The sequence below is a fragment of the Laetiporus sulphureus genome (assembly GCF_001632365.1).
Source record: "Laetiporus sulphureus 93-53 unplaced genomic scaffold LAESUscaffold_36, whole genome shotgun sequence".
NCBI lineage: Eukaryota > Fungi > Basidiomycota > Agaricomycetes > Polyporales > Laetiporaceae > Laetiporus > Laetiporus sulphureus.
In genome coordinates, this window is record NW_024468545.1 from 237049 (window position 1) to 261669 (window position 24621).

At 52.0% G+C, this 24621-nt stretch overlaps 7 protein-coding genes across 7 annotated transcripts; 2 read left to right on the plus strand and 5 right to left on the minus strand.

The window, feature by feature from the left end:
• Window positions 1-809: 809 nt before the first annotated feature.
• LAESUDRAFT_761542 (uncharacterized protein) lies at window positions 810-4502 on the plus strand (the record flags this gene model as incomplete). The annotated part of the gene is made up of 8 exons (XM_040912938.1): window positions 810-956; window positions 1012-1071; window positions 1122-2213; window positions 2266-2388; window positions 2440-2624; window positions 2690-2928; window positions 2980-3176; window positions 3234-4502. The coding sequence occupies 8 exons, from the start codon at window positions 810-812 to the stop codon at window positions 4500-4502; spliced, it is 3312 nt and encodes a 1103-aa protein (XP_040761694.1).
• A 1070-nt stretch (window positions 4503-5572) lies between these two features.
• LAESUDRAFT_703979 (terpenoid synthase) lies at window positions 5573-7511 on the minus strand. The gene is made up of 10 exons (XM_040906535.1): window positions 7332-7511; window positions 7079-7217; window positions 6874-7028; window positions 6775-6821; window positions 6546-6722; window positions 6388-6489; window positions 6261-6327; window positions 6129-6207; window positions 5968-6070; window positions 5573-5909 (listed from the first exon to the last, which is right to left on the minus strand). The coding sequence occupies exons 2-10, from the start codon at window positions 7157-7159 to the stop codon at window positions 5716-5718; spliced, it is 1005 nt and encodes a 334-aa protein (XP_040761695.1). The 5' UTR covers window positions 7160-7217; window positions 7332-7511; the 3' UTR covers window positions 5573-5715.
• A 245-nt stretch (window positions 7512-7756) lies between these two features.
• LAESUDRAFT_658782 (ARM repeat-containing protein) lies at window positions 7757-16936 on the plus strand (the record flags this gene model as incomplete). Its single annotated transcript, XM_040904766.1, has 27 exons — window positions 7757-7988; window positions 8042-8273; window positions 8333-8552; window positions 8605-8769; window positions 8827-8895; window positions 8955-9066; window positions 9120-9803; window positions 9871-10057; window positions 10113-10444; window positions 10494-10621; window positions 10678-10867; window positions 10921-11276; window positions 11326-11446; window positions 11501-11695; window positions 11748-11962; window positions 12019-12294; window positions 12344-12376; window positions 12429-13625; window positions 13685-14329; window positions 14379-14640; window positions 14694-14767; window positions 14819-14965; window positions 15005-15259; window positions 15314-15600; window positions 15653-16494; window positions 16555-16630; window positions 16681-16936. The coding sequence occupies 27 exons, from the start codon at window positions 7757-7759 to the stop codon at window positions 16934-16936; spliced, it is 7788 nt and encodes a 2595-aa protein (XP_040761696.1).
• A 156-nt stretch (window positions 16937-17092) lies between these two features.
• On the minus strand, window positions 17093-19747 carry LAESUDRAFT_744437 (MFS general substrate transporter; the record flags this gene model as incomplete). Its single annotated transcript, XM_040911313.1, has 15 exons — window positions 17093-17161; window positions 17216-17540; window positions 17602-17654; window positions 17715-17792; window positions 17913-18038; window positions 18098-18130; window positions 18189-18321; window positions 18391-18445; window positions 18503-18623; window positions 18673-18751; window positions 18808-18902; window positions 18949-19045; window positions 19109-19310; window positions 19377-19619; window positions 19699-19747. The coding sequence occupies 15 exons, from the start codon at window positions 19745-19747 to the stop codon at window positions 17093-17095; spliced, it is 1758 nt and encodes a 585-aa protein (XP_040761697.1).
• A 296-nt stretch (window positions 19748-20043) lies between these two features.
• On the minus strand, window positions 20044-20735 carry LAESUDRAFT_728665 (uncharacterized protein). The gene is made up of 2 exons (XM_040909483.1): window positions 20516-20735; window positions 20044-20446 (listed from the first exon to the last, which is right to left on the minus strand). Exons 1-2 carry the CDS (start codon window positions 20640-20642, stop codon window positions 20199-20201), a joined length of 375 nt encoding a protein of 124 aa, XP_040761698.1. The 5' UTR covers window positions 20643-20735; the 3' UTR covers window positions 20044-20198.
• A 1802-nt stretch (window positions 20736-22537) lies between these two features.
• Window positions 22538-23036, minus strand: LAESUDRAFT_728671 (uncharacterized protein; the record flags this gene model as incomplete). Its single annotated transcript, XM_040909484.1, has 3 exons — window positions 22538-22835; window positions 22891-22925; window positions 22977-23036. Coding segments are annotated over 3 exons (342 nt in total), but the record flags the coding sequence as incomplete, so codon positions are not given.
• Window positions 23037-23291: 255 nt separating this feature from the next.
• LAESUDRAFT_728672 (uncharacterized protein) lies at window positions 23292-24136 on the minus strand. Its single transcript, XM_040909485.1, has 5 exons — window positions 23902-24136; window positions 23727-23790; window positions 23575-23672; window positions 23425-23522; window positions 23292-23363 (listed from the first exon to the last, which is right to left on the minus strand). The coding sequence occupies exons 1-5, from the start codon at window positions 23953-23955 to the stop codon at window positions 23339-23341; spliced, it is 339 nt and encodes a 112-aa protein (XP_040761700.1). The 5' UTR covers window positions 23956-24136; the 3' UTR covers window positions 23292-23338.
• Between the last annotated feature and the right edge of the window lie 485 nt (window positions 24137-24621).

A 24621-nucleotide genomic window follows, 5' to 3' on the forward strand; every position in this document is an offset into this window, starting at 1 on the left:
ATATCCATCGGACGGCAGCATGCGCCCTCGTGCACGCAAGTTGTACCGCAGCATGAATCTTTTGCCCTCGGAGGAGAAGCATTCTTTGCCTGTCATTCTAAAGCCTCGCTTCGACCACGAGGAAAGTCAAGACTGGTACCACGACGCACGCTGAAGGTGCAATCATCTCGCGTTGAGAGTCAGGCTCTGTCCAGATTACAATAGGGTAACAAGATGGGCCCGGTGACAATAACCCCAAGACGGCAGGCTGCGGCTGTCGGAGCGGGTCTAGATGGTTCCACAAATCGATTGGACGGACATAGTGCAGTGGCACTGGCCGCTCAAGTTGGGCACGCCAAAGGCAGACACGTGACCGCGTTTGTGCCACTGACCGCGTTTGTGCCACTGAGCGGACGCGATCGTGTGGCATTGCCGTCACGGTCTTTCATTTAAATGTCACTCCGCGAGCCCCGGTGCGTGCCCACAAACGTAAATCCTTCCGTTCCCCTCCCGCTTCCTGTTCTTTCTGCTGTAGCAGCGTGCCACTGGTTGCTGATTGCTATCCAATACATTAAGATTGGAAGTAAGCGTCCGAGTCGGAATCTGTCGGAGACACGTCGTGGCTGTTGTCTCTCGTTCAAACCTCCAGCCGACGTTCCAAGACGGGCCGACTGCGTCGAGGTAAGCAGCGCTGTTTGTTTCCCTTCTTTTTGCGTCTGCCATCGTGAGCCTCGTCTCATCCACCACACCGATAGCCAAAACGGTCAGTGGAGCTATCATTCGCAGTGAACATGCAACAGGCTATCCAGAAGATACGATTGGACCACAGGATGGACGGTGAGGGCAAGCTCTGTTTCAAGGATGCGGAGGAGTTTCGCGAAATCCTCAACATAACTTCGAGCTCGAAGAAGCCGCCAAAGGGCTCTTCCGGAAAGCCAGTCCGCCGCGACATGTTCAAGAAGGTATATCCCATTAGAGTACGTCACATCATACATTCATTCGTTGCTGTGTCTAAAACGCCCTTTTTCCCAGAGGGCTGGTGCCACAACAGTCAAACGGAGTTGGCGAGAGAGGCAGATGTATCAAGCATTCGTCAGTCGCTCGTTCATCCGTTTTTGATGACCGTTGACTCCTTTGTGCAGATTAACGTGGTGAAAGACAACGAGCTCTGTCCGGGATACAAGTTCACATCGCTCGCGGACAAGGGCGACAAGGATGATCCGACGAAGCAAAGAGTTGACGTGGTGATGTTCAAGGAGGTGGCCCCGACAAATAGCGCAACACACTGGGGCGATCAAGCGCTGTGGATCGAATTCAAGAGAGATGGCGCCGCAGATCCATTCAAAGGCGACAGGCTGGCGGCCAAGAAGTTGAGACGTGCGGATACATGGGCACAGCTCATCACGTTCGCGGCTAGAGTCTTCGAGACCCAACACCGGACCCATCTCTATTCCATCCTCGTTTGCGGTCGCACCGCCTACATCATGCGCTGGGACCGATCGGGTGTGCTGGTGACGAAGGGCTTCGACTACATCGCGAATGATGAGCTGCTGGCCGATTTCCTCCGCTCATTCGCGCGCATGACTCCTACACAACAAGGCTACGACACCACCGCTGAGCCAGTCGAGCTTGGCTCCGAGGACTACGTACGGATGGATAATGCGGTGAACGAATGCAAGAACACGTTCGACTGTGCGAAGGACTACTTCAGGGCGTCGTTGGCTGACGGTGCTCCGCGGTGGCGGGTGAGGGTTGAAGGATATGCGGAGCCTTTCCTGATTGGCAACCCTCATTTCAGATCATGGGGAGTGTTTGGCCGTGGCACGAAGGTATTCGTCGCCTACGAGGCTATGAAGGACAAGTTCTTCTGGCTTAAGGATGTGTGGCGCATCGACCTGGACAGCATGGAGAAGGAAGGGAAGATCATCACAGAGCTGCACGAGGTGGGTGAGGAGGATATCATCCCGACGGTGATCTGCCAGGGGGATGTCTCGCATGAGATCAACGACGAGCGTGTTGCACAGTCGACGCTCGCACAAAAGTACTTCAAGAAAGCCCACGAGGAGGCACGCAAGGAGCGGAAGGCAAAGACAGTTGAAACGAAGAGACGGCAAGGGCGGGCAGCCGCAGGAAACAAGCTTTCTAATCGCAGCTCGAAGCGGGCCCACAGTGTCGCGAAACAGAGCAAGGGGCGGAACCAGGCAAACGAAGCAAGCTCGACGGATGGAGTAACGGTACGTCTGCCAGCGTGGTGGCTTTGCATTCTCTGATGCGCTCCGTTTTCAGAATACCATCGATGGGCCCGCGCGAAGCGACGAGCAAGAACACGTTGTTGGACAGCCCAGCATCAATGATGGTGAGGAGAACAGAGCGGGCACGTCACGCTTTGCTCGCACCTCGCTGGAACAGGTGCGTAGTTTCCACTATTGTAATATACTGATAGTGACATGCTGGTTGCAGCAACACACGCGCTCGAGTTCGCCGCATGCAGACGAAGCCATAAATGACGAGAATTCGACAGTGAAGGAAGCGGCTCAGTCGCCGACGACAGAACAGGAGACAGCTCAGCCTTTCATGTCCAAAGGTGGCGTCGTCCAGCGTTCGAGCCCTGCAAAGGGATTGATTCAGCCTTCCGCGACAGAGCAGTACGTTATTCTAATCAACGGAGTGGTTATAACCGATTTATGTCATAGCAACAAGCACAGTCTAGCTCATCGGCGCTTGAGGGCGGAGGCGTCGCTAGCCAGAACCTTAGCAACGTCGCAAGTTCCTCATGTCAAGAGCAAGCATCCGCTGAAGACGAGGATACCGATGCCACTCCGCTTGGCTCTAAGCCATCAATAATGAAGTATACACACTACCGGCTTGTCGAAAAAGAAGTCGGCAAGCATCTCGAAGAGTTTCGCGACGGTCTTCACCTACTCTCCGCTGTAGGTGATGCCCTCATAGGTAGTGAAGGTGTATTATCGGTTCGAAAGTAAACTAAACGACTTGTGTTAGCATATTCGCAGGCGGTGACGAAAGCGAGGCGTGTTCCTCTGGATGTCAGCCCCAACAATATTGTCGCCGTATTCCTCAAGACAACCCGTGGTGGTAAGATCCATGTCGTTGTGCGTGGTCTTCTCTTCGATTGGGAGTTCTCAAAACTGTTGGAGGATGACCCAGCATTAAAAAAGCGACGACAGATCGATCGTACCGTGAGTCGTTGATCCACTGCTACTGAGCATGAGAACAACTCAATCTCCCATGTCTAGGGTACATGGCAGTTCCAATCCGCCATGGTTCTCCTGCCGCCAGCCAAGTCCGTCGAGATTGCAGACGAGCTGGAGTCCTTCTTCTACGTTCTCCTATATTGCTCATTGCGATATATCCACAATACCTGCAGTGACCTGGCTTCATACATGCCATTGCTCTTCGATTTTGCGGTATTCTCTAACGGCGACTACTGGTGCCCGAGCCACAAGGATCTTATCGTAACCACTGGCAAACTGACATTCCTGGCCACAGAGGTCCACTTTCTCTCCGCAGGACTTGAAAGGGGTGCAGAAGTCGGGCTTCGAAACAGCCATCCGTTGAATGATGTTCTTTCCATACTGTTGCACTGGTTCAAGGCACGCTACACTGTCTCGCGAGCCGAGAGCAAATTAGCCCCGCCAGAGTATCTGATACATGCTGCCGAAGACAGGTCGGGTTCTTTGCAGACCTCTGCACGTGATGGCGATGAGGAGAAGACAAGGACAAGTGCTACACAAATGGCCGAGAACCAAGCAGTCCGGGAGAACATCGGTGCCAAAGTGATGGCTATGGAACGGGAACAGGCGCGCAAGCTTGCGACGCACAACGCCATGTTGAACCTGATTGCGAATGCTATCGTCAAACGGAAGTGGCCTCAAAAGGACAGAGCGGGTGATCAACTACCAGGTCACAGCCACGAAAAGAGGATTCTGCCCAAGAAGACAACGAGCCGTGCACCTGCGCATGATCCGGACGCCATTGCTATGCGCCCTCGTCAGCAGAAGCGCACTGCCCATGCGAGCGTCCACGAGGACAGCTCTGACGACACCGACGAACGTCCAGCCAAACGACAAAGGAAAACCCATGCTCCACGGTTCACTCACGCATCGAGCTCTCGCGGCACGAAGCGCGGAGCTTCAGACAATGACAGCTCTGACGGTCCTTTGGAACCGCCAGGGAAACGTGTCCGGACATCGCGCACCGCTGCTCCGGTGAGCCAGTCGTGCAGCGCACCAGCCGCGTCGGGATCTCGCACCAGCCACTCTCGTCCCGCATCGAAGCCTTCATCGCGGACCCGCAAGGCAGATATATCCACGCCGCCTCCCCCTGTACCGGCTCGCAGTCGTGGCAGCGCGAATGCACCAGTTGCGTCTGGCTCTCGTTCGAATCGCTCACGGGCCGCCGAAGACCAATCGTCTACCGAGAAGGCTACAGATGGGGTCATAAGTGGCGCGAGAAGGTCCATGCGATTGTCTGCGAAGGATAAGGGTAAGGCGCGGGCATACTAACAGAGTTTCTGATATCGCTCGGCTGGGAAACTCATGGATTTATGATTATACGGATGCTCACCATTCATTAGCACAGTTGTATGCCATTTGCCACTCGTCATCAACAGCTCATCGCAATTGTAGCAATAGAGGATATCTGTCGTGTCGGACTGTAGCACGGATCTCGGATGTTCACCCACGGCTAGGGCCAGTCCCAATGCAAGCATCGTTCAGGTCCTCGTTATATTCCTATCCTCAATGAAAGGTCACACACACAATGCCCGTGAATATCTGATGCATTGCATTGCCATGCCTGTCACCTCGACGCGCAAATCCTCTACCAGCTTCTGAACCTCAGCCTGCATTGAACGGCTAGATCGCAACACACCGAATCAGCTTTGTGATTCACATCAAATTTATGCGACTACGACTACATAACAGTACGAGTCTGCTTCCTATCCACTCCCTCCTACATGTGCACTCAGGGGAACAACGAGTCGATGTAGTGAGAGATTCTGGTCTAGATAAGAACGACTCGAAATGACCTTGGGTAATTAATTTGAAGGGTTACACAGCTGAAATTAATCAGCCGCGTATGACATCCCGTGACAGCATCCACTACCAGGGAATCAATCGCTCGGCGACCACCGCAGTCGACGAGATTTGGCCCAAGACGACCGTTAGGTCGCTGGGCCATGTCGCTCTAAGCACTTTTGTGCAACCTATTGAAAGCACCCATTATGAGCATGCAGTCAACAACATGAACCAACTAAACCACTCACGAGCCTGATGTCCCGGACTTCCCCTGCTACAGTATGTTGCGGCAAGTTCTGCGAGCTTACATCCACCACACCACTACATAGCATGCTGAAACAGCATGGGGCGATTGGTGAACGCGTTCGCGCGTCTCGGCTAAGTACATTAGATCAACCGCAAGCCACGATTGTAACCGAGACGGTAACTCACGGGGTCCACGTACTCTCAGAGTCCGTCTTGCCGCCACCAAGTTAGGTGAAGCCGCTGATAGTCTAAGAGAGACGAGCCGAAGAGACGCAAACGAGCGCCTGGGCAACTTTATGTGAAAACTTTAGGGCAGGCATAGCAGATGATCGACCGCCACGTGGACAGGAAAATAGAGATCACCTCCACCCACTGCAGCAGGCCGAAATGTAGATACAAAGTAGACAGCACTTGTAATATATGTACCCGCTCCTCTCGCAACGGCTATTCCATCTCACTCGACGTGCAAAGCATCCATAATCTTCTCCAAACCCTTGTTCCCTCCTAGCCTCGCGATCTCGCTGCGGATCTGCTTCTCCAACGACCGCAACACTCCTACGGTGTAGTCAAATGACTTGGTATGATTACGCAAGTACGCTACGGTGTGATGCTTAAGCGTCGGTGTGGTTGGGCGTTTCTGTAGGACGTCTGAAGAGAAACGCCAGAGTTTAGTCGGATGACAGAACATTGATTTTGGCGTACGTACTGAGTACTTGTCGATTCGACATGTCCGCACGGACAGCGTGTACGATCGGGAAGGAAAACTTCCCTTCCGTGAGGTCTTCCGCAAAGCCCTTGTTCTCCGCATACTAGCAATGTAAGCAAGTAAACGACCAGGTAACTAACGGTGAAACAGTCACAAATTACCTGAGAGCTCTGCAAGTTCATGTAATCGTCTCGAATTTGATAATATATGCCGAACAGGTTGACCAGAGGGACGTAGTCGCTGCGATGCACGGTGACAAACTTTCCGATAAACATGCCACCGACGAAACGTACACATCAACATTGGTAGTAGCACATGCCATCATGAGCTTCACCGCGACACGGAAGAGACCGCCAGTCTCTAAATAGAGTGCACAGAAATGAGATAGAAAGAACTGAAGAGGTGCGCAGAGCTACTCACTGTTGTTGACCATCGCCACATACTCTTCCTCTGTCGGGCACTGGAGCGAGTCGCGCCATAACAGTTCGAGGCCTTGACCTCGATGCAGAGATAATAACTCCGCTGACGACAGGTAACCATTAGAGCAGGTATGCGACCCACCGTATGAAGTTACCTACCAGTGACAATACGATCCAACTCCCTGAATGGGATCAGACGCTTCACCGCAGAATCCGCTTCACTTTCGACGTTAGACCCGATGCCCGATCGCAACGAGAAGAGCTCTTGATAGGCAAGAAAGTACGCGTAATTAGCCGAGTTGATAGTTTGTGGTATACCGTATATCTTGTGTGATGCTATCGAGGTAATATTGGTCAGACAGGCCGAGACGCGAAAACACCGACGTACCTGGGACACCCCTCCTCAGCGTTGCATCGTCTTCGATATCATCTATTCTGATCTCCGATTCATGAAGACCCAAACGGCATACAGGACGCGACATCTCACAGCAGACTGGCCGTATGCAGCATGCTGATCACCTTTGAGATCACAGCGAGCCTATCCTGCGGCACCTGGAGCCACACGTTGAATGCCTCCAGCATGAGGCCTCTGATCTCCTTCCCTTTGACTGAACTGATATGGGTGAATGGTTCGAGCAAGGCCTGAAGTGCAAGTCAACGAATCGGTGCAGCGGATGATCCGGTGGACCTACCGTCTCGTTGCTCTCTGACCACGTCTGCGCTTCGGATAGTATGCGTAGAGCGTCGAACTGAACGTTCTCGTCGGATGCCATTGGAACTTATCGCTTGGTTTCCGGTGTATGCAGGTGATAGTAAAGCACTGCCAGCGTGCTGCGCGTGAAACGAGGGAAACAAATAAGCTAATTGCGCATTTCAACAGAAATGCTCGGGTATCTTATGGGAAGGACGTGGAAAGGTATGACAGCTCGCGGGATTGTGGCTTACCGTCTGAATCTCAGCTTGCTAAGTTCGCTCGTCCTGGAACGGGTACTGCGAGCGCACGTTGAGAAGCAGCTGCACTGCGCAGCTATCCTATGTTCTTGTGATAAGGACGATATTAAGAGAGCTATAGGAAATAAAACAGGCGTAGATAGAACTGTTGTTCGATACAAGCTGAATGATCTGGAGCAAGGTGTACTAACTCACAGCCACAGCCGCGATCATCGTATGCACGCGCCCATCAGCACGCGCACGAGAAAAATACACCTCCGCATCCCATATACTCTTTCCGGCCATCGACTGGGTCTCTCGTTCTGCCATCGGTTCTCATCGCCATTTTCTGCTGATTACTGTGCGTTGCCAAATTCATTACGGCGCCTCCAAAAGCAAGTTTTGCACGGCTCAAGGCCAAGGAGACATCCTCTGGCGCTATGGGCCAATCGGAAATAGAGTCATGGATAGCGTCCACTTCCAGTGCTGTAGATGACACTAACTCCGCCAACAATGGAACAGCTAGCACTCAGCTAGAATGGCGCAGAGAAGATGTTCTTGCCGACTGGTCGAGAGCGTTGGAGGCAGCACGCTGCCGGCTTCTGACGAGCAGCACAAAAGCGCGTGTCCGATTCCTTCGTGAGGAGCTGATGATCTTAGCAAAGCATGGAGGTGAGTAAGATATATTGTCGCTGTAGCGAGCTGATTAATGATGTTTCTTCCAGACCTTGATATCTCCCAGACGATGGATATTTTCCGGTTACTCACGTTGACCTACCCTCGTTATGCCGACGCACAATCCCGAGAAGCTGTTGAGGAAGTGGGTCTGGAACTCATACGGCGAGATGAACTTCGAGGGGTTCCAGAAGGAGAACCTAACGCGCCAAAGCTTGGAGTTGCTGAGCAGATTTTAGGATGGCTCTCTCACGAGGTCGGGCATATCTCCAAGAGATCGAGGTTCGTTCTCTTTGACCTTTTCGTATGTATCTTTTGCGACTTTCCTCACCTTTTCATAGCTCCCATGCTTCCACAGATATGTTCGTTCTGCTCAGCTGGTGTTGCGGAATGTATGTGGTCTGTCTCAAGAGCAACCCCGATTTCGTATCGTCGCTTTCGTGGACGCCATTGGTTACCATCTTTTCAGTCTTGCTGGACATGTTACTAGACAGATCGACGCGCGCAAAGGCTTCGATACAAAAGAGTGCGTTGACCCGCACGCGACGTGCCTTGCGTTCAGTACGTCGCTGTAGTCTAGACCGGCTACATCGACCTGACATCTAGCGGTCAGAGTCCTGAACACATATCGGACGTAATGCGGACATTGCTATCCAAGGCGAAGACCAGCCCGAACCCCATAATCATCGCCGCGCTACTTGGAATTTGCATAGATGTCAAATCGAGGCTGAAAAATGTCAAGGATGACAGCATGAAGGTCGTAGATCCTGGGCTTAAGGTCATCTCCATTGATCAGGATGTATCGCCGCAATCCTAACCCGTATGATCTTCGCAGAAAGATGTCCTCTCTTTTTATACAAGTAGTATACTGATGTCAAAAGTGCCTGTACCGGAGCACATCGCGGTATGCGTTCCGATCCGATACCAACACATCAACGTCTGACACGGGCTTTTCCATTGTAGAATGCATTGCATGGCTTTATCAGCACATATGTGACCGAGGAAGACTTCTTAGATGTGGTCCTGCCGACGATGGAGAAAGCACTATTGCGATCACCAGAGGTTTCCCTTCCTGGTGAGCTTCGTCAGCAGTTTCCATTCGTGGCGTCGCTTAGTTTCAATTCGCAGTCGTCACGAGCTTCTTGTCTGCATATGTACACCCAATGGCGGGCGTCTCGTTCCAGAAGTTGCTGACGCCTACGCTGAATAGCGCGAAGTCATTCAATGCAGTTGCAAGAGATCACTCAACGCGATTGTTCAAGGTGCTTGTCGAGAAATCTGGTGATGCAGCCGATATCGACTACGCCGTCAATGAGGTGCTAGCTCTGCCGAAAGCAGGTAGAACAACGGGGCCAGATCACCGTTTCGCCTTATACACGATGCTCGATTCTATCCAGCCGTCGTCTTCAACATCTGCCGCTATCGTTCCGGCTGGTCTTCCTCTTCTGGCCAAAGAAACCCATGATGCCGCTATATCGGTTCTGGCAGCCTCAGTGGCACCACATCTGGCATACTGCATGGAACAGGACATTGCGCTACCTGTCGACATCGTATCCTTGGTCGTGAAAGAGATGAACAGCGTGAAGCCAGTCGTGCGACGAGCCTTCTGCAGGTTGCTGGGTGATGCATTCTGGCGACTGGATAACATCAAGTCTGACATTTCTCTGTCTCTCGCAAAAGCTGTCTTGCCTGCCTTAGAGAACAATCTCAAGACTGTCGCAGCGGGCCCGCTGGCTGCCGCCGCCGGGCCTTTGGAAGGGTACACCGCGGTTGCGGTACTGTTAGGTCCCTTCTCACGCTCCGGCCAATTTGGTAGATCGATAACGTTTTCTGTATATTCGCGACCAATCCTGATGTCTTTTATGCTATGCAACCCTAGACAATTTCATCTCGCGCAATGCAACTCTGCAGTCCTTGCTGTCGGCCGGTCCCAAACCGTCATTCTTACTGTGGGAGAAGGTATATCAGAAGTTGAGTGCCATCGAGGACGAGACCTGGCTTCTACGAGCGGCAGAGGCGATGCTTCCGTTCTTCAAGAATGACCTAATGCGAAATGAGCAAGCTTGGTCCGTTCTCTATCTCGTCCTATCTCGACACAGCATCTGAGTGTACTTCATTCAGTGCCATGTTGGGGCTGGTCTTACTGCACCTCGCCGTCGAAAGTCGTTCCCCGGAGATTCGGCGAACAGTGATCAAGGTTCTAGAAGTTGCCACGGCGCAAATGCCGGAGCTTGTGAATAAGCTGGTGACATCGTCCTTGCCGATCTACCTTTCAAGAGCTAAGAATTCTTCACTGGGAATCGTCGACGAAGGAGCGGAGGACAGCAGTCATGTAGTCAGACGTCTTCCTGCATTCGCTTTGGCGTCCGCAGCATTCGATGAGGGCTGCGACCAAGTAATTCGGGCGTCTTGCCTGGTCAATCTATCTGTATTGGCACACCATCCTTTATTAGGTGCGCTCGGACTGGATTGGTGTGCCGATCAGATCTAATGGGTGATCAGGTGCAACGATTGGGCAACAATGGATTGAACTGTGCCAAAAGGCACGCATCGATCCTCACGATTTAGTATGCGACAAGGTAGACGAGATTCTTGGCAAGGTGCTAGGCACCCTGGACAGGAGGTCAAAGGTCTGTCCTCATTCATCTGGCCGCGCATATTTGGTTAAAGCCCGTCATCTTCGCAGCTGTACAATGAAGACCTCGCAGAAGCCGGCTTCCGCGCTGTGACGAGCGCCGTCTTCGTTGCACCAGAAGTTGTCCTTCCTCGCGTCATGGAGGAGCTACGCGGCGACATTAACGCTGACGAGATCAACTCGCTGACTACAGACGATTTTGGTATATGGGCCACTCCGGAAGGCCAGACATACGTTGACGGTATGCTGTTCGTAACGTGCAATGAGAACTTAGCTGACTGGCGTGAAATGCAGTGCTCTCGTCCAAGAAGAAGGAAGAGCCGCAGAAAAAAGGGAAGGGATACAAGGACGCTCAGTGGGAGGCTGAGGTGCGCAAGTCGCTCGCGAACAAGAAGGGTGCAATCCCTGCATTGTCGAAACAAGAGCTCGCGTTAGTAGAAGCGCAGCTAGAGAAGGAGAAGATAATTCGACAGCGTGTCGCTACCATCAAAGCGAAGCTCGAGCGTGGCCTTCACTTGGTTCACCATGTGGCTCAAGCTGGAGTCGAGGAAATCAGATCTTATCTTTCAGCTATGACGGCATTACTAATACAGGGTGCTTTCGGAAAAGCAGTCACTCTTGTCGGCTTCTCCTCCTTTGAACGCTATCTGGTATGATGGTATCTCTATGCAACTGAACGTCATGCTTACATACCTGCAGGAACTTGCTGACGCATGCTCAGACAGGCTTGATTCGTACCGAAAATGGATTGGAGTTGCAACGCTGCGTAGTCTGGAAGTCGACGGGATTCCGGAGGAATATCAGGTCGAGCCTCTCAATGGTTAGCAATTGGGCACTCGCTACTGTCCAGATACTTATGAGATGTCTTCTCCAGCTCTCGTTCTCAGGGTGCTGTACAGGCTGCGGTCGCTTTCGGAACAGAGCCCCTTTGATGCAGCAACGTTCTCCTACACTTCGCCCTTACTCACTCAAGTTCTCGTTAAGGGCGGCGTGGCTTTGGCAGAGGAAGATGATCCGTTGGAACAGGTTACATTGGCAGTTGACATTATCAGATTCCACTCCGGAGAATGTGAGCATTTCTCACTGGCACATGATCTCACTATTGCTGAAATCTTCATCAGTTTCAGACCCACGATTTCCCAGGTCTCGGACACTGCAAGACTTACTTTACGTCATCAAGCATCAACCTAAGGTTGCGAAAGATGCGTCGACGGCACTTATCGATATTGGCCAGTCAATGCAGCCAACTGCGACGCGCCCGGAAATCGAGGTGTTATTGCGTGGTACACTCCAGCAGGAAGTCTATGTGCGCAACTCATGTCTGCAGACCCTTCAGGTACGACCATGAGCTGTTCGTCTATGTCAGAAAATTGATGCTACGTCTGTGCTCAGCCATTTGATTTGACGGAACTAGACTGGTCTCCTGAACTATGGATCGCATGCCATGACGATGATGAGCAGAATGCACGTCTTGCACGCCATCTATGGGAGGACAACGGCCTAGATGTCCCCGAAAGCTTCATGGACATACTTCCACAATATCTGCAACACGAGAATGCTTACGTTCGCAACAGTACCTCTGCGTCCATAGCCGCCGCCGTGATAGAGCATTGGCCACAATCTATCAGCAATGTTTTGCGAATTATGGAGGGTCACTATCGAGAGAAGGTCTGTCTGATTCTCCTCGAGATCTTCGATAAGATTAACGCGCATTCAGGCTAAAATCCTCGCACCGGAATTCGATGAATATGTAAGTAATGATACAAGTATGACACGACCAACTTACCGACGAGGTAGTGCAGGGAATAGTGATTGCCGAAAGTCTGGACCGCTCAGATCCGTGGTCTGCGAGGGTGGCCATCGCGCGCTCATTTGAATTGCTCGCACCCGCGTTTGTAGAAGCCGATATCGAGCCGTTCTTTAGGTTCTTGATCAAGGACGAAGCTCTTGGCGACCGTCACCCAGATGTGCGCCGGGGAATGCTGAATGCAGGCATGACCGTTATCGATCTTCACGGGAACATACGTTTGGCTGGCCTAATAGCGATGTTTGAAGAAGAACTGTCAAGCTCAACTTTAGGCACGGAGACTGCGGATTTCATCAAGGAGGCTGTCGTGATCCTGTTCGGCCGGGTAGCTAGACATCTTGACCCAAGCGATCCGCGCATCCCGCAAATTATCGAACGATTGGTCGAAGCCCTCAGGACTCCCGCTGAGCAGGTTCAGATTGCTGTCTCCGATTGTCTCGCAGCACTGGTGAAAGCGACGCAATCGCCTATCAACTCTCTTGTTGACCGTCTGTTGGACAACATGTTCAACGCTCCGAAGTACGCTGCACGACGTGGTGCAGCTTATGGGTTAGCTGGGGTGATCAAAGGCGCCGGCATTGCTACTATCAAGGAGTTCAACATCATAGAACAACTGAAGGCTGCTGCTGACGACAAGAAGCGATTCGAGCCGCGCCAAGGGGCTATGTTTGCCTTCGAGACCTTCTCTAGTACGCTCGATCGCCTTTTCGAACCATATGTCATCCACATCCTTCCTGTGCTTTTGGCTTCGTTCGGAGACGGAACAGCTGACGTCCGTGAGGCCACACACGATGCTGCTCGTGTCATCATGGCCAACATGTCAGGTTATGGAGTGAAGACAATCCTCCCGTCGCTATTATCAGGTCTGGATGAGAAGCAATGGCGAACCAAGAAGGGTTCTATCGAGCTAATCGGAATGATGGCATATTGTGCGCCTCGACAACTCTCACAATCATTGCCGATCATTATCCCCCGTCTCACCGACGTCTTGACGGACTCTCATGCTCAGGTCCGTGCAGCTGCTAACAAAAGCTTGAAACAATTTGGTGAAGTTATTAGCAACCCGGAGATCCAATCTCTTGTGCCTATCTTCTTGAAAGCCATGGTAGATCCCGCCAAGACACCTAATGCGTTGTCTTCCCTCCTCAAAACGTCGTTCATGCACTACATCGATCATTCTTCACTGGCTTTGGTGAGACTTCTATTGTAGTCATCAGGATTCTTTTGACGTGTCATGCCTCATGGAAATAGGTGGTTCCAATCGTCGAAAGAGGATTGAGAGAGCGCGGTGCTGATACCAAGAAGAAGGCAGCGCAGATCGTTGGGAACCTTGCGTCCCTCACTGACTCGAAGGATTTCGTGCCGTACTTACCTCAGTTGCTTCCGTTGGTGCATGTGGTATTGGTGGATCCGGTCCCTGAAGCCCGAGCAACAGCTGCGAAGGCATTGGGTACACTGGTCGAGCGCCTCGGCGAGGTACACTTCCCAGACTTAGTTCCGGGGTTGCTTCGCACTTTGAAAACGGATACCTCTGGAGTGGACAGGCAAGGTGCAGCCCAAGGACTGAGTGAAGTATTAGCAGCTCTAGGTATGGAGCGTATGGAGGGCCTTCTTCCGGATATCATTTCAAACGCGCAATCACCACGCAGTACCGTTAGAGAAGGGTTCATGTCTCTCCTCGTTTTCCTTCCCGCGACGTTTGGCGCCCGATTCCAGCCGCATCTGCCGAAGATAATCCCGCCTATTCTGAATGGGCTGTCCGATACCGAGGACTACGTCCGAGAGGCCGCTATGCGTGCTGGACGTATGATTGTCACTAACTATTCAACGAAAGCGATCGATTTGCTCCTGCCAGAACTGGAGCATGGAATGTTCGATCCTGGTTGGCGCATTAGGGTGAGCATACACTCGTGTATGTCGGCTTTTCTAAGTCCACCCCCCTTAGCAATCCTCCATCACTCTTGTTGGAGAGCTGTTGTTCAAGGTCTCTGGCATCAGCGGCAAAGCTGAGATTGAGGAAGAAGAAGAGATAGCTGACACTGCAGTGGCCGAGTCATCACGTCGCGCCCTTGTCGAAGTACTAGGGCCCGAACGCAGAGACCGGATTCTATCTGCGCTATACCTCGCTCGGCAAGACTCGGTCAACGTGGTCCGTCAATCATCTATTCACATCTGGAAAGCCCTTGTGCACAATACTCCACGAACAGGTCGGCGATTTAGTCGTTTTCTTTACGCTCCTTCATCACTCATCCCTTTTCAGTTCGTGAGATACTTCCCGAGCTCACCACTCGAATCATCTCTCTCCTTGCTGGCTCGGAGGCGGACCAACAAGAGGTAAGTACGAAGACCGTTCAATTGCATTGTTAGTACTAATAACAGTTTTAGACCGCAGGCCGTACTGTTGCTGAGCTATGCCGCAAATCAGGAGAGAAAGTTTTGGCAGAGCTTGTGTCAATTCTCAAGTCCAAATTGACCTCGACAGATGCAAAGACGCGCGAAGGCGTCTGTTTGACTCTTTGCGAGCTAATGCCAGTATTCATATACTCTGAAATAATCGCCAGCATCTGATAGGTGTATTCTAACAGGGAAAGCACGACCGATACCCAAAGAGAAGGGCAAGACGATGAGATCATATCGATGGTCCGTACCTCGCTTGTGGCCGATGAGGCAAACGTCCGGGCAGCTGCTGCAAGAGCATTCGACGTTCTACAAGAGCATATTGGAGTGAAGGCGATTGACCAAACCATACCCACCCTTCTGGAAGCTCTACGACAACCCGGTCAAAGCTCTGGAACGGCGTTACAGGCACTTAAAGAAGTGATGGCTGTGAGTGCTGTCCCTGCATACGTCGCAATTGTGCATTGAGAACGATTCTTCCAGGTCCGAGCCTCCACCGTGTTCCCGGTGTTAATTCCCACTCTGACTGCGATTCCGATGTCCGTCTTCAATGCTCGAGCCCTTGCATCACTTGTGACGGTCGCAGGGACTGCATTAAGCAAGCGGCTTACTGTCATTCTCACTGCCCTCGCAAAAGTGAAGGAAAGTCCGGACACTCGAGATGAAGAGCTCAAGGGCGCGATCGATGAAGCTATTCGAGCACTGCTGGCGTCTATATCCGATGCGGAGGGATTGAATACCCTCATGCTCCTCCTTCTCGGTTGGTGCGTGTTCGTTTTTAGCGTTGTAGTCTGTCATGCTCCTAATCACGGTGAACGACAGGGCGAAGCATGAGACGGTGTCGCGACGCGTCACTGCCTGTGAACTCTTTGCCATCTTCTGCGAGGAGTCGGAATTAGATTCGTCCTTATACCGCGTGGACTGGATACGACAACTTGTATCCCTTTTGGACGACAGCGAGGTCGCGGTGCACACTGCTGCACAGCAGTCTCTTGATGTGTTCGTCAAGTCGCTACCCAAAGATGAGCTGGAGTCTCTCGTAGTTCCTCTCAGACGAACCATCGAGAGTACTGGCGCTCCTGGCAGACATGTTCCGGGCTTCAGCCTACCGAAGGGAGTTGCACCGACTGTTCCTATCATAATAGCAGGTCTAACGACAGGAAGCAATGAGCAGCGAGAACAGGCGGCATATGCAATTGGTGACCTCATTGAGCGCACTGAGGAGAACGCCATGAAGCCTTTTGTCGTTCCTTTCACTGGACCTCTCATTCGTGTGGCGACGCAGGCGACTACTTACCCGCCAGCAGTCAAGACAGCCATCTTGACGGCCCTATGCACCATGCTAGAGCGCATCCCGTCGTTTGTGAAACCGTTCTTCCCTCAGTTGCAGCGTACGTTTGTCAAGAGCGCAAGCGACCCATCCAGCCTCATCGTGCGAAACAAGGCAGCTCAAGCTCTTGGTGTGCTTATGCGCTCTCAACCAAGAGTGGATCCAGTCGTCACCGAGTTGGTCACTGGTGTGAAGAGCAACGAGGATTCTATAGCGGCCAGTCTCATAGTCGCGCTAGCTCATGTCGTTCACGGCGCTGGTGGTAACGTGGGAGAGAAAGCGAGGGAAGCGTGCATTGAGATTGTCACAGATGCATTCAGAGAGACACACGACGGTAAGTTGCGACCAACGTGACCACGGAGTGACCTTCAGTCTGAATTGTTTGTCTCTTCAGAGCATTACCAACAGTCCATAGCAGCTCTCTTTGCCGCCCTGTCGAGGTACCCCGAACTGGTGAAGCCTGTTGTGAAGTAAGGCTGGCCTGTCTCTTTTCATACATCAATTGCTGACACTCCTGCAGTGCGTACCTGCTAGCAGGCACTCTGCCTTCTATGCTGTCTTCGCTTTGCATTCTTGCCGTGCTCTCTCCCGACGACGATCTTGCTCCGAGCGACGGTGCGCCGAACGTCTTCCAAGCCTTGGGAGTTATCCACAGCATCGCGCAGAAGGTACAGGAGAGCATTGGTACCGACAAGCCGTCCATAGCCCGTCCGGCTCGCGAGGCGAAGGAATTGTTGAAGTCGCTGGATGATGACGCGGTTCAGGGAGTGTTCTGAAGTTTGCACTGCACATACCGCCGAAACGCATAGGAATACCGATGAATTGTATCGAGATCTACTTGATGACTCACGAACACGCTATATGAAAGCAACTAATCATGCATCAATAGCTACGATTTATCCCTTAAATTGAAACGCTGTTAATCGCACGCATCAGCTCTTGTCGTCAAGCTCTTCGGCTTGCCGCTCGCTCTGGAATTCAATCCCTTCCTCGACGTCCAGCTGCACAATTCCAAGCTCAATATCATCCTGCATCGTCCTCTCCTCAGATACTACGTTCATGCGCTTCTCTTCCGCTTTGGCAGCTGCGCGAAGACGATCCTCATCGCCGCGCGAAAGCTCCTTGTGGCGGATCATCAGCACACTTGCAACCGTCGCCACCGCAGCGAGGCTTGCGTTCATGACGAACACCGTGCGAAAGCCGTGCGTGTACCCATTGAGGATGTCGTCAGCCATGGATGGCGTGACGCCGAGTGACCCTAGCTTGCTGGAGGATGAGGCAGAGAGCCGGTCGCCTAGGATCGTAGGGTCGTCGATGATGGCCTTGATGGTCGACTGCGAGAGGCCGAGGACTGTCATGGACTGGCGCAGCGAGTTGTTGCTGTGCATCGCGACAGCATGAGCATTCGCGCTTAAGGAGACGTACTGATGTGTAGGCTTACATGATGGATGCTCCAAGAGCCAGTGACAGTGTGCCTCCTAGCAGCCTGACGAACTGTTTGGAGGCGATCACGTCAGAGTTTGCGGAGGGGCTGGAAAAATGGCTATGGCTTACGTTCCGAACCGCTGTCACGACGGACATGTCCTTCCGTGACACGCTCGCCTGAGCCGCAACAGTGGTGGTCTGCAGAGTCTACGTTCGCACATTGAAGCAGTCATCATTAGCTTGCGAATGCCTCCTGAGACTATCACGCTGAGCGTAATATATCCGTAGGAGCGCGAGGTTATGCGTGTTCCTGCGGCGATCACGCACCTGTCCTGCACCTAGTCCGGAGAGAAGCATGAAAAATACGAGGAGCCCCTTCCGTGTACTGCTAGTGACTGTCGACAGGCATCCGCATCCGATGGCCCACACCGAGAAGCCGCTATGTATGATGGTCTGTAAGGGATATGGCTTCAGGATCTTCGCTGAATCTGAGCGGAGAAAAAGGAATGCACCCTATATCGCCCCGTTCTACTCACGATCTGGCCCTAGATATGGCTGTGAACAACCTATCATGCAGATAAAAGTGTTCAACCAAAGACGCACCGAGATAAAACTGGCTGTTGTCTGGCTGACGAGAACGGGAAGGAGGAACACGCCGGAGCGAATAGGCGAGTATCCCAAAGCGACCTGGAAGAACTGCGGGAGATAGAAGAGTGCCGAGTAGAAGATCATTCCGCTATAAGAAAAAATCCCGATCAAGACCTCGACGACAGTGTGCCAATGAAACAAGAACAAGAGCACTCACTTCGCAAACATCGTGATGTATACTCCGGTGACGGTGATGTGCTTGAAAATATACACTGCAAAGTCATGTGTTATAAGCGTTGTGAACGCAAATGCAGCCGAGCTTCACACACTGGGCACGATAGGCAATCTTGCGCCTTTCCATTCCCAGAAGCAGAAGAGGGACACTACAAGGAACCCTGAACATAACGGTGCGAGCACCACTGCTGATGACCAAGGGAAGGTTACTCCGCCCTACCCGCGGCGTGTGAGCTCGATAATATAGGCAGTCCTGGTCACACACCCATATGATCGGAAGAATCACAAGGGTGCACCCAGCCAGAGTCAGTGCCGCTCCTAGATAGTCAACGGCAAGGAGTTTTCTACATGGATACTGTGAGCAAATGGCCATGGTGACCCTCCATCGCATTTCACTTACCTACGGAAGTTACCTTCGACAGGCTTCAGCGGGAGAACGAGCAGGACTGTGCACATGGCGGTGAATGAGATTGGGGGAGTAACCCAGAAGCACCACTGAACGATTTGAGTAAGCTTCTTCAATCAGGATAATGACACTCACCCGCCAGCTGACTTTCTCCGCCAGGACACCGCCGATGAGGGGTCCGATCGCGAAGCCGAACGCGACGACAACGCCGATGATACCTTGATATTTCCCTCTTTGAGAAGTGCAACACATCAGCGCCGGAAAAGTACCTTCGTCAAATTGGAGCTCCACGCACCTCTCACGAAGCGTCACAACATCCGAAATGACAATTTGCCCAATACTCACGATGGCTCCACCGCCGGCACCGGCAAGTGCGCGAAATATGATCAACTGAATGATCGTGCGGGAGAACCCTGCGAGAATGCTGCCTAGCATGAATATTGACATGGCGAGACATAGGCTGGCCTTGCGTCCGAAGATGTCGCTGAAACGCCCATCTAGTCATTCGTTGAAATTTTGGCTGTCAATCACTCCGTCTCCTCGTCAGCGGCCTAGAAGCTCACAGAGAGGCTGAAAGGCAGTCGATGTGAGCAGGTACGCAGACGGGACCCATGAGACCACCGCGCCAGCATTGAAGACGTCGGAGATTGTCGGCAACGCGGTCGCGACAATGGTCGAGTCAAGGGTGGAGACCAGGATACACATAGAGAGGCCGCAGAAAACGACTACGACTTTCTTGAACGGCAGCAAGTTGGTCTGGTCTGTCAAGGAGATGGTGTCTGCCGCCCTTCTCGTAGTGGAGTCATCTACCGCTACGGCTGCTGCACCTATGACTCGACCCTCTCAGCCTCTGACAGAGACTACACCATAAGATAAGAACAATACCATTGCTGTTGTCGTTGTCGTCGTGTTGCGCGTACTGACTGCCAGGCATGACTGTGGACTCAGCTCGAGTGTCGTGGTGGTCGTTCGTCCGATCCTTAGAATCTGCCATGGGCGTTATAGGGGGATCACACGAGCGTACCATGCTATCTTCAGGGCGGTCCGAGGAGCCTTGCCGAGGTCGGCCGCCACGACGAGACGCAATCATGTGACCGCGTTAATCGATTGAGCGCGCGCTAAGACGCGTGCATACGCGTAACACTCGTGCTCTGGCGCCATCGTAGGCCACAGGCACTTAGTGAGATTGCAATGGCGGATGTGTTGAAGTAACTGTACCAAGGAGGCTTCATCATCATGCATTTTCTGCGAGACAACGCGCGGCGCGACATAAGGAACCAGATGATGCGGAGATCTATAGCAGTAAACTGATTGGAATTGCTTCGAGACATGCTGCTCGAATCGTGTCTTTTACACTTGGATCAGCCTGCGTACCTATCGAATGTCTACTTTTCTTTCTCCTCGGTTTTCTCTCCTTGCTTCTCCGCACTGACGTCTACCGGCGGGGAGCCACCTTCTGGCTTCTCGACCTTCGGCTTTCTAACGTATTTCTCGTACACAGAGCACTTGTCGAGATCCAACATGATCCCCTCCGTGATCGGCTTGCCATCCTGGTCCACGCCGTTGAACGACATGATCGTTTCAGGGCAGACATTCCCATGGAGGAAGCCGGCCATGTAGTAAGCAAAGTGTGCTACCGAGAAGCGATGCAGTGAGTTAACACGTTCGCATCATTATGTAGCGATCCAAACGCTAAGCGCACCACGTATAGCCTCCATCCATATGACCAGAAACTCCTCCGCACTCTCGAACTCACCCATCGCCGCGGGTGTGAGCTCCGCCACATGCTCTGAGACGCGACGGAATTTGCAGGTCTGAGATTGGGACATTATGGTACAGGGACCGTGACTAGACGATATTGATCAAGCGTCTGCAGATGGAACTTTGGAAGACTTGGGATGGAAGATTACCACTGAGCCGTAACGACATCTCAAACAATGCATCATTTTAGGTTCCGACTCCAACCCATCACGATCACGTGAAAATACCTGTCGGACGGGAACCTTAGGCTAGCTCGGGGCAACTTCGCGCTTCTGCATGTCACGTCTGTCGCATAAATTCCAGCTAGCATACGAAAAAGCGCAGAGAATCAGCCTGATCGTGCACCGCTCACAGACGGGAGCAGAGGAATGAGAAGAGGATCGTCGAGCTGAGCCTGCTCCTGACCGAATAAGAACGCCAGTGCTAGTTGCAACGACCATGACTTTGCATATAGGCAGAGAATGGAATTAGCGATAGGTGAGCAGGTAGTGCTTATTCAGAGGGGGCGTGAGGAACACGGGCATAGTGGGCGTTCACAAAAATAGTGAGCCTGAGCCACTGCGGTACGTATACAGGAGGAGGAGAAATATTAAACCCAATTTCATGGCATACTATCATACGGTGAGAAATGTCCCCCTTCTGACACATAATTAGGTACCGAAGCTACTCATGGACGTTCTTCGGTGTCCGTTTGCGTTGATATGGAAGACTTCATTATTGCTATCAGAGTTTCATCCGATCTTTCATCGCGTATTGCTCGGCTGCGGTGGGCGCTGCAGACCAAACGCGCATACGGCTTTAAAGACGGATGCACGCATACCGGCAGCACCCACTTCACTCCGTCTTCGAGTCGCAGCCATGGTTACAGTAACTGTGAATGTGAGTGGCACACTGCTTGCTTCACCCTCGACCTGATGTTTGACTCTCCACAGTCTCACCTTAGCGGCAAGCAGAAGAAAGAAGTGAAGAAATACCTCGAGAACATCGATCCTGCCAAGGTGGAGAAGGTGTACGGGAAGGGGCAGTACAAGCCGTGGCACGGGGACGGCAAGTCTCAGTCACAGACGAACGTCACCTTCCAGACAAAGTCGCAGGAGACCAGCGGGAAGCCTCCGGTCTACATTACCATTGTCGCCTTGAAGGGTCAAACGGACGCATACGTTACGTATGAGTCGACGGAGTGGGCCAGCGAGACCGCTAAGCAAATCATTGATGCGATGCTGAACGCCGTCTGAGGTGCGTCCTTGGTGTGCTTGAAACCTGATTATATGCCACTGGATTATGAGACTGACTATTTAATTGCAGAGATGACAGGGCGCTCATTTCTCACGCACGATGAGGAGAAGGAAGTGCATTGAGAGAACTTTCGTGTATTTGGCATAGCTGTAAGAAGTAGACGAGGGGATTTGAGGTATGATCAACACTGCCAATGGACAAATTGGTAATGCTCGATTTGCTGGGCTCTCATGAGGGCCGGATGGGTTGACAAATCTGTTAGCAGCCTTAACGAGACTCTGCTACAGGTATATGAACTTGCTGATTTTTTTTTATTATGTTGGTCGGCTTGCGCCTTTGAAACCGTCATCCATTCATTGCGGCTCTGACAGTGGCAGACTTTCACGCTCGCGGCTGCTGCCGATCTGTGCCTGAATGTATCAAACTCCGCGAAGATCGATGGCATTTCCAGCCACCGGGGTGTCCACTTTTACCTGCAATGGTCTAAACATCTGCTATGCCGTAAAATTGGTCTGGCGCGTGCAACGGATCAACTGCTGCTATCAATTCACTGACCTTTTCTATGTCTCGGACAACTTTCAGCATTGCGGCAGCTGGATGCAGCTTTTGGCCTGGCGAATCGCCCTTGCTGTTTATGCAATATTGAGCATATGCTTCGTGCGAGCTGAGCACGGTATTTTTGCTCGGATATCGTGATTGGGAAATTATGTCAAGGTACAAATGCGGGCCACAGTCAGAATCGGCACTATTGAAAGTGATCGCATAGCTTGTATGACAACTACTGCACCTGCGTCAACTCGTAGGCGTCACGATCCCCACTGATACTTGGCTCGTCTTCCATGCTATCCTCGACATTCTCAAATACAAGAGACGTGTGCTGGACCTCGGCGCCAATGTTGCCAACCAGGCGAGAGGTAAAGTCCGACGTGTTCAGGGTGCTGTGAGAATTTGTATTCAGGCGCATGCTGCCGGAGGACGCCTGGCGTAGGTTGAGGATGAAGCGCGACACCGGGATTGATGAGATTCTGATTGACTCGGTAAGCATGAGTTGAGCTGAATTGGGTATGATCGGTCGCTTACGGTGGCAGGAAATGTGCGACGTAGGTTGCGGTGTTCTGCTGGCACGTTACATTCAAATGACCATGCATTTATACGGGCAGACTTGCCTGTGAATTCTCGTAGCGGACTTTGATCACGATCTCGAGGATATTGAGAATCAGAAGGGTCCTAATAAACGGTGGCAGAATACAGTCATGACAAGGCACTGTGACGAAACCCGACGTACATGAAGTAGAGCGTGCCTTGATTGGCTGCTTGTAAGGCATCACGTACACTGGAAGAGCCACACATACTCACCGTCTCTCATCAGCACCGTCGCGATCGATCCTCTGAATTGTGACTTGCGCACTTTCATGGCGAGTCCGGATGTTTTGAACCAAGTGACAAGGACCACGATCAGGTCGGATACAGCCGGGCAGATGCGCGCGATGAGGACGACTGCAGGAATGGTGCGTGCCAGAGCAACAACTCATCGGAATTTTTCAAGCTCACGTCTAAGCAAGGGAGAATCAGTTCTAGGAGTACCGACGTCAGAGAGGTGGACGTGGCACTTACTTGTTCTCTATCGCGATGGACCGGTGGACGTTATAGTCACAAAGTGGATAGCTGCCTACGTAAGTGATGAACGCGTCTGAATCTCTTGTATATATAAACTGCCGAGAGGCGCTCAACAGACATATAATGGCAGAGAACATGTATACTCACGATGTTGACGGTGACCGGCGCTAGCCCCAGTATCAAGACTAGCAATGCAGGGATGATCTGGTGTCCATCAATAGCATATGTGCGGAACGCGGAAAAGCCTAACATTTTATCGATCAGTCTCTTCATGGGATCTGAGTCAAAAATCCTCTGACTTGCTGTCACAGCCTCAAGAACAGCGACTGTCACGTCTGTCGATAAAAGCACAGCCTCACAGCTGCGACAATCTATTAATCGCGCTGGACATATGGTGCGGTCGTCGCCTCACCTCTGTGTGCGCGTAGATCGTGAGTGCTACATTCACTCGCAGCACGACATGACATTACTTACCAGTGGAGTATGCCACCAGATGGCATTCAGTGTGACATTGATGCCTTGTACCATGAGTAGATAACGGTTGAGGGCAAATATGCCTGTGACAGTGGTCAACCTGGCTTTCCAGATGACATGAACCTCGTCAGAGAAGGTCGTAATGTACTCAAAGAAGATGAGGGCTGAACATGTCTAGTCTGTAAGTCGAGTTCGATCGCTTAGAATGGTCGGACCCGGGGGCGTACCAATAGTTGCAACATAGCAGTATCCATTGATGTATCTGTGACCATGATCGCAAACCCGTTAGTTGAACTCCTCGGAAACTATCGTCGTCCTCGCCCTTCCTGTAACAAGACCACTTTTTCCTGAGCCGATATGCTTGTAGCTGACATGTTCGACATTGTAGAGGTATCAACGTCGGTGACAACGGTCAATGCAAGTCAGAACAGTTGTCGGAGGAACTTTAAGGGTGCCCGCGTGCGACTCATCGTTATATAATGCCTGATTGACCGCACACATGAACGCAGAGGCTAAGGTTCAGATGAGGGCTTACGGATAGCATAGGCATTGAAGACTGCACAAAACCACCGTTCATATAATACGTGTGGTTCATCATGCGCGTGTGAACATAGTTTCCTCGCTTCTAGTCGCGGAGAGAAGCTGAGGAAGAAGTCGTGAGAGCAGTGTGGTAGCAATCCAGCAGCTCGCCGTGGCATCCAAAGCCGCCAAAACCGCGGT